The following is an 8,259-nucleotide window of genomic DNA, read 5'->3' as shown; positions in this document are numbered from 1 at the left end:
CTTCTCCTGGAAGCGAGCATGACCTACCTCATGTGAGCGCAGGCATTGCTTTCATCTACACTAAAGCACGAAGAGAAAGAAAAAGTAAGAGTAGGTCACGGATCTATTAATGTGTTTATCTGAAGAGGAAAAAAAAAAGCTCAACCAGCAAAATAACACCTTTGTAAATGGAGTTAAAATATTTGTAAGTTTTGAGTGGGCAGGACTCTGCAGCAGGATATATATGACCTGTGCAAAATCACTTTAGTTTTTGGGAAGTGTATAGGTAGAGAAAGCTGTTTGGATATGCTCTTTTCCAGTTACAGCACTTCAGCTGTGCTTTTTTGAATTCTGCCAGTATTGTGACAGGAGTGCTGTGGAGAAAACGGAAGCTAATTGACCAGAAAGATAAATCTTACACCTTTCAAGGTATTAGAAGTTAAAAATCAGCAGCTACTGCAAGTTATAGGACATTAGTGTCACACTCACACTGAGCTATGCAGCTGACTGGCATTTCATTCTGCTTCAGCTGTGCCTTGTAAACTGTGCAGTCCAGTAACATAATAAATAGTCTAGTTATTTAATCTTCAGGTGACAAAGGAATGGGCTGTGGCAACAAACTCTGTGTTCAGAAGTATTTTCTTCAGTTAGATCTAGATGAATTGACAGCACTGCTGAGGAATGCTTTTTGAGACTAAGGGGCAGTGCAGCAGGATTTTCAGACTGCAACAAGATAGGTTATGTGAGGAGAAAAAAAAGCGAAGATAACTCTTTCCAATCTTTCAGTTACTTTCCATAGCTTTCTTGAATTGCATTTCAGTTTTCCCCTGGTTTAGCTTTGGCCCTATTTGATAGCTGAATGCTGAGAGGACATTACTTGTTCTAGCTGGTTGGTGAGAAGGAATAGTGCCAAAGCATCATAAGCATATTGAAAATGTCATTTTGTCTGTATGTGGATTGAACTATAGTTAGTTAGGCGATCTCTGCATGACATCAAAAACAGTAGTGTAGAAGTAATTTTTGTTGGGTGGGAATGGATTATCAAAGGAGGCATGAAAAGGAGAGCCTTATGGTCTTTCTGGCTCTGCAGGCAAGTCAGCAGAGTTTTGACTGTCAGTAGGATGCAGGGGTTTTTATCCCCCAAATCATGATAAATAAGTGAATATTTTTGGATCAGATATAGTTAAGACTGATGAAGATTAAGAGAAAATGGACATTTGAGCTGTCTTTCTATGATCTCCCTCATAAACTTTTCTTGAAAAGAAAGATTAGTGTTGATGTGGTGCTCAGGGACATGGTTTAGTGGTGGACCTGAGATTGGACCAATTGACATTGGAGTCAGTGATCCAAATTAAAAGATCCTATGATTCTATCACCAGCAGTTTGCTGAGGTGAATAACTTAAGCATTTGGGATGTTTATAATTTCTGGACAGCCCTCTTATCTTTGTTGTAGTTACTGGTAACAGTGTTGAAAGGAACATAACCTCTGCTTCAGGTGTATGTCTGTGAAATAGTGAGTATCATTTTCTGGGTGGTAAATCAGATTTCTTTTGTGCCTTTTGAAAAAGACATGCTATTGGCTGTAAGGTTGGATGCAGTTGCAGTGTATATGAAAGACAAATCTGATCAGGAAGAACAGACACAGAAACTTGGAGTGTTTATCTTCTGTAATCCTCTTTGCTACGGTATCTTTAAGAAGTAAGATAATGATGGCACTTCATTTACAGAATACTTAACTTAGCTAGATGTTTTGTGCACTTTTTTTTTGGTTCCCTTTATTTAATATTAAAACATGTATTTTAGAGCCATTCACACAAGTTCTCCCCTCAAAGCTCTACATTTAACTTACAAAAATCAGCTTCAAAACATTACATATCAAATTGTTTGGCAAAAATTCTGGATAGTAGGCAGACCCAAGAGGACCATGAAGCAGTATTATCTGTGGAAATGCATATGGTTTGGGATGTTGTGAAGTTTTGAACTTTGATCTATAGACTCCAACAGATTGTACTTTGCAGATTTAGATGTAGAATGATGCAATCTTTTACGTCCACTTTCTTAGCTGTAAAATATAATTGCTTTGTCTATTAATAGTTATTAAATAATTACTAAGCACTTAGTAATTATTTAATGTTAGTATTTGCTGAAAATAGTGCATGGACTAACGTGTTTATTAAGGAGAAAGAACAACTATGAATTCAATCCGAAACAAGGCATTTTCTCTTTACTTTCTCCTTCCCTTCCTACTTTTATAAAAAACTTTGCTTGTATTGTTATTAGAATAATCTCTCTCATTTCAGGGTGCTTAGTGTTTCTTTTGGTCTTTCCTTTAGGTTGGCAAATAAACAGGACAGAGAAGGAGCTCTGTCAGAAGCAGATGTAATTGAGTCCTTATCTCTGGAAAAGCTTGTCAATGAACACAAGTGTCTATGTCAAATCGTAAGTATATTTTAAGATTCTTCATTTTCTAATATATATGTAAAACTTGAGTAAGGTAGGAGATTGTGCCACATAGCATAAAACTGAAAGTAAAACCTTGCAATCCCTGCAAAGATACAGTCTGTACATCTGTTTGGCAAGCAGTTGTTCTGTTCAGCTTGACATTCTGTTTCTGGATCTGTAAAAGAAATCTTTATAACAAGTATCCTCAAAGCATACCTGCTGGTCCATTCTGAAATCATGTCAGAATAATTAATTACTGATGTGGTTCTAAACTTGTTTAAGTGAGCAGTAGGTTTAGCATTCCACGTTTTCTAAAAAGAAACAAGAAATGGAATTTGCCTACATTGACATTCAGGAAGGATCACTGTTTGGATATGATGTTTGTCTTTATTTCTTTTCATAGCTGAAATTATCATTTAGTCTGAGTCACCATCTGGCAAACAGTAAGAACTTAATCTAGTTCCTAGGGCATCTAGTTTCCAGCACAGTACTCACCAACTAACACTGTTAGAACTAGTTACTAGTTAATATTTGTCCTAAAATAGCTACGTTTTAGATGTATTATTCACAGTCATGTTAAAAAAAAGATTAAAAAAATACAAGGGATGAGGGAGAGCCAGAAACAGAAATCTCTTCGAAAGCTACTTAGGATTGGTTAATTTTCAGATAATATATCCAAATCTGTAGTGCCTGAGGTTTTCTGTAAGGTATTGTTTTTAAGCACGATGTGTAGGTGCTTTACCTTGTAGTATTTTTCAAATTGCCATAAGAAACATTTTTAGAGATAATGAGAATTATGCTGTTTTTAACCAACATTAGAAGGCTGTTTTCCAAACCATTCCAGCTGGTACTTGGGTTTTTGAAAAGACTTTTAATTCCCTAGGGAGAGTTGCAAAATTCTTGGGGTAATACATATTGTTATTTTTTTCTCTGGAAAGTTGAGTTATAATAAGCAGGGCATAGTTATGTTCATTATGTCATGACTTCAAGTGCTTTCTTTCAGTCAGTGGACTTTGCATTATCTATATGTAGCAATCATGAAAATAAAAATTGCAAGTTGGCGGGGTTTTTTTATTCCAAGGGACTCCTGGATCAAAAATATTTTCTAGCAAACATTATCAATATAAAAGACCGGAAAGGTCTAGTGTATTTTTCCAGTACTTTAGAATTACTTAATTAGCGACACATTCCAGTAAAATGCTGTTCTTGTTCTCTCTTTATATCTTGAGTGTAGCCAACAAAGAAACGAGATTAGCTCCTCTAAATCATTTTAGCTGAAAACAGCTGAATCTTACGTACTCAAATAGGCAGTTTCTTTACTAGGCTCATTAAAGTTAAACAGGGTCCCACGTTATTTCAACATGATGATTTATGGGGTTAATTTAAACAGGTGTGTTGTGAAACAAGATATAAATAAAATCAGGCAAGGATCAAAAAACCCTTTTTTTTTTTTTTTGCTCTTATTCTTTTAATTGCTTTTCTACTGGATCTTTACATTTCCCCACAAAATATTATAGCAAATTGAGGGAGTTATTTGTTTAACTGTCATACAGTGCAGTGGGAATGACCTTCCTCTTTTTCCTTTTTAGTATGTCTGTATATTCTATATTTAGAAATTTCTATATTTTATCACTGAACTTCAGCAACAGTAATCTTGGTGCAAACCAAGAAGAAAATTGCCCCAGTGCTGTCTATTGTTTTATCTTAGTTTTCCCAGAGAAAGAAGGTATTATTGCCTATACATCTTCTCCCTGATTAGATTCTGCTAGAGAGTATTTTAGTGTTCCATAAAGAACAACACTCACATTTGAACCTTAATTTAGACAAAGTAGGAACATACTAAAATGCAAACTAGGTTTGTCACTCTGGGGGAACATAACAGGTCAGAATTATTTCTTTTTGCAAACTGTGCATACCATATCTGACCATTTAGGTGCCATTTAGGTGCTTGTCAAATGAAGAGGTAACACAGAAAAATTTCTAGGTATTGACATTGGAGAATTAGGGTTTTTTTAATATTTGTTCATTCATGGACACAAATCCTGAACACAATGAGTGTGAAGTATCATTTCTTCATGTCAAATACATAGCTGGATCTATTCAATTTTTATTCAGATAACATTTTAAAAGACCCATACAGTGTTTCAAAACATTCTGGAAAATAGTTCTGAAGAGATCTGGAGAGGTAATCTCGTCCTTTTCAATGTTCTAAGGTAGAATCGATCTATATCTCTTTTGTTCCAATTAAAGCCCGTTATACTTGTCCTCCTGGCAATGAACACAAAGGGCAAATTATTCTTTTCATGTTTGCATTTGTTTGCATTTATGCCTTATGTTTTTGAAGCCTATTACCACATTTTCTTGAAGTTTTTTTTATCTCAAGACAACCACTCTTATTCCTTCAATATTTTCTTACCAGATGTGTTTTCATAACTATTTTTTTATTCTCTGCTTTTTTGCAATGTGATCCTCTTGGTTCTTTCTGGTTAATCCACTTACTTGAATTATTGCATCCAAGCTAGATAAACCCATTGCTAAATTAGTTTGGAATACTTTTGCATCCATCTTCCAACAGATTTCCCTAGATCATGTTTCTCTTGCTGCTGCAATATATATGACAAAATATAATATAATGAATATAATAACAAAAGTTTTACTCCAGTCAAGATGCGTAGTTTGCTTTACCCCATCAACAATACCTCTTCTGATCTAAAAAACTGAAATGATGTCAGTTTTTCTGACAAATTTACACTAGATTTTATCTAATAGGTGCTTATGAAAGGCAAACATTTTTTTCATGAACTGAAGCTAAGATGGTTCTCTTGCAACTAATTTTTTCCATTTTACTAAATAAATATAACATGAACCAGCAGCAAAACAGAACATACATATTTGGGATTAATAAATTATATTTCTATATAGATGCATAGATATGGATGTATAAAGAAGCAAGTGTGTAAAATATATATATATATACACACACATATGTTGCAGGTGTATATGTAACAGCTGTGTATATGTATCTCTGGAATCATGTTTTTCTATGCAGTATTCTAGTATTTTTGAAATCGGACCGGAAATAATAAAATTTGATAGAACTAATGTGATTTGTATCATGACAGAAAGGCACCTAAATTTATAGACTATCTAAGTGCAGAATTATTTCCCATAATTCTCAGTGTTTTGCAGGCTTCAAAATAAACAGAAATCATTTGGCTGATTTCTTGTTTTCAGTCAAGGAATATGATCTGAACTGCAAATAATTTTCCTCTCCTTCTCCTTATGCTTACAGGAACCTTGCTCAGCTATCATGGGCTGTGGGAAAAAAATTGATAAGTCAATAAAAAAGGGTTTATATTGGCTTCTGCATATCATAGCAAAAGATTTTGATGCCTTAAATGAGCGCATCCAAAGAGACACTTCAGAACAAAAAGCATATGAAGAACAAAAGAAACTAGAACGAGCTGAGCGAGTGAGAAGGATACGAGAAGAAAGGTATTCTCTCTGGAATTTTTCCTACCTCCCCTTCCTCCTTTTCTCCAAGATACTCATTTCATTCCTATGGGAACCAAGCTATGAAGGATTCAAAGCTTAGAAACCAAGAGTCTCCATATTAAAAGAATGGACCTGAATGCTAGAACCTTTCTTTAAGACCTACAAGTTTTTGCCCGGTTCATCCCCTTTTTTTATTCTCTCTATGCTGGAAATGTACCATGAATTAGAATTGCAAGATAGTTGTGGAATAAGTTTGGCATTGCTGATGTAACTTCTCAGGAGGCTAACCTAAAAAATAAAGCCTGTCATTTAATCTTAAGTTACCTTCAAGTGTGTTCTAAAATAAACAAAGTTAGACTTTGTAACCCATATGTGAATATCAGGAGCTAGATGTGAAACTGTGTTCACCGCTACGCTTAATAGATTTTGGGATATCCAGCAGGTGAGGAATGGAGAGACTTGAGATACAAGGAGGGGAAGCAGGACAAGTGATTTATTACTTCCTTTCAAAGCCCTTTGTCGTCATCAGCAGCCCACCATGATTCCTATTAGAGGCTAATGTGAATCATTTTACTGGGGCATTCTTAAAAAATTCACTGAGCACCCCTGTCCCCCTATCTTTCCTTTATATGCAGAGATTTGTGAGTCTTGGTTACTGTGATAAGCCACTGTGAAATGTCTTGGCTCGTGCTCTTGCTCCTTTGGTTTACTTCAGCAGATAAATTACTTAAGCACATTTTAAGCACCTGGAATTTGACACAGTCTTTATATATATTTCACAAACTTATAAAAAAAATCATATGCTGTTAGTCTGCCAGGTGTCTCTGCATGGACAAAACCTTCTGACCAGGTTTGATAGCGTTGGCTTTATGCCATGTAATAAGGTGTAGCAACAAGGACTTACTCTGAAACATGCCTCAAAAGACTGCGGGTTGATGAGGATATTTTTCATACGTTCTGTTCCCACTCAGTGATCTTGACTGTATTTGTTCACTGGGAGAATTGGTTAGGTCTGAATTGGATTAAAGGCTTACAAGTTTTGCTACGCTTCTGCTGTCTTAGAGGAAAGCTAACTAGTAGCTTCTGCTGGTTTTACCTGTAGCTGAGGGCTTGTCTCGCAGCTAACAAATGGCATAAACTCTCATTTTGCTATTTTGCATCAAATCGATTTCTTGCTGTAAGAAACAGGTTAATCTTGATTCAAGTGTAATTCTTTTGTCCTGTGTTTTAATAATTCCCCTGACTGCTTTTTGTTCATATTTGCTTCCCTGAATGTTTTCTCAAAGCATATTTGCTCTGTGGTATATTAGTAGCAATTGTCTTGTTCCAAATGGAATGCCAGAGAGAGAGAGGGTGTCAGTAAGTTTTAAAGTAGCACTGGCCATTCCTCCCAAGCAGTACAGTCTCACAGGTAGGTCAGTGACCTTCTTTCATCCCCATCTAAACCTCTGAACTGTGGGGTTGCTGTATTTGCAGCTGTAAAGTAGGTGTAAAAGCAACTTTCTGTGCGCCAGTGCCATCAAATCGATTTATGAGAAGTATTTGATGAATGTATACTTTATTGATGAGATATTATTGAATGCGTAGTAGTGTAGTATTTCTTGCATAGAGATCTGGTACATAAAAAATAACTAGTGCTGGTACAACAACAGTATACAGAGCATTTCGTGTCTTTCTGAATTTTTCTGAGTCTAGTGGAAGCATATGTGATTCCCTAACTGTTACTACATAAACTGAACAGTCTGCTGCCACTTCTCCCTTATGTATATTAAGAAGAATCTAGAATTATGAGAAATGGAGGTGTATTAGAAATTGAAAAATAGATTTTTAGATTGTCTGGTTTCCCACCTCACAGATACTTTGTTTTATTTTATTTTTAATACCTTGAAACAATTGTTAGAAAGGATTACCCGTGTGAAAATTTCTGCATGAAAATTGCAGCATACTGTTGAATAAACAAAACCTTATAGCTGCAGATGTATACTGTCACATATCCTGTCCTCAGAAATTGCTCCTGCTTCCTGAAGCGCTGATTGAACATTCTGACACATAGCAGCATTTGTTTCTACCCCTGCCATAACATGTACTTGTGCTTTATTGATGTTAGCCTGTCATTGTGATTTCTGTAGAGTGTTTTTCAAGCTACAGAAGGATGTTGTAAAAATCACCTGACACAAATTGGAGGATGAGTTAGGTGACCTGAAGTTTTTTCTATGATGTAAAATCTATAGCTTGACTTCGTCATAGTTCTCTGTTCATCCCCTCTCTTTCTCCCCCTCTCGTCCTCACCTCACCCCCAAAATAAAAACCCCAAACCAAACCCTCTAAAACAACAAAAACAA

At 35.6% G+C, this 8,259-nt stretch overlaps 1 protein-coding gene across 1 annotated transcript in view; it reads left to right on the top strand.

Annotated features, from left to right (window-relative positions):
- Positions 1 to 1,550: 1,550 nt before the first annotated feature.
- The window catches only part of ARL13B (ADP-ribosylation factor-like 13B), a 14,205-nt gene continuing 7,496 nt past the window's right edge, over positions 1,551 to 8,259 (top strand). The window contains exons 1-4 of the mRNA XM_009869166.1: positions 1,551 to 1,678; positions 2,314 to 2,419; positions 5,715 to 5,917; positions 7,260 to 7,270. Of these exons, the coding sequence (XP_009867468.1) occupies positions 1,551 to 1,678; positions 2,314 to 2,419; positions 5,715 to 5,917; positions 7,260 to 7,270 (448 nt within the window). The remainder of the gene's footprint in view (positions 1,679 to 2,313; positions 2,420 to 5,714; positions 5,918 to 7,259; positions 7,271 to 8,259) is intronic.

The sequence above is a fragment of the Apaloderma vittatum genome, unplaced genomic scaffold (genome assembly GCF_000703405.1).
Source record: "Apaloderma vittatum isolate BGI_N311 unplaced genomic scaffold, ASM70340v1 scaffold10815, whole genome shotgun sequence".
NCBI lineage: Eukaryota > Metazoa > Chordata > Aves > Trogoniformes > Trogonidae > Apaloderma > Apaloderma vittatum.
The sequence above is the reverse complement of the archived record's forward strand: the minus strand, read 5'-3'. Positions and strand labels throughout refer to the sequence as shown.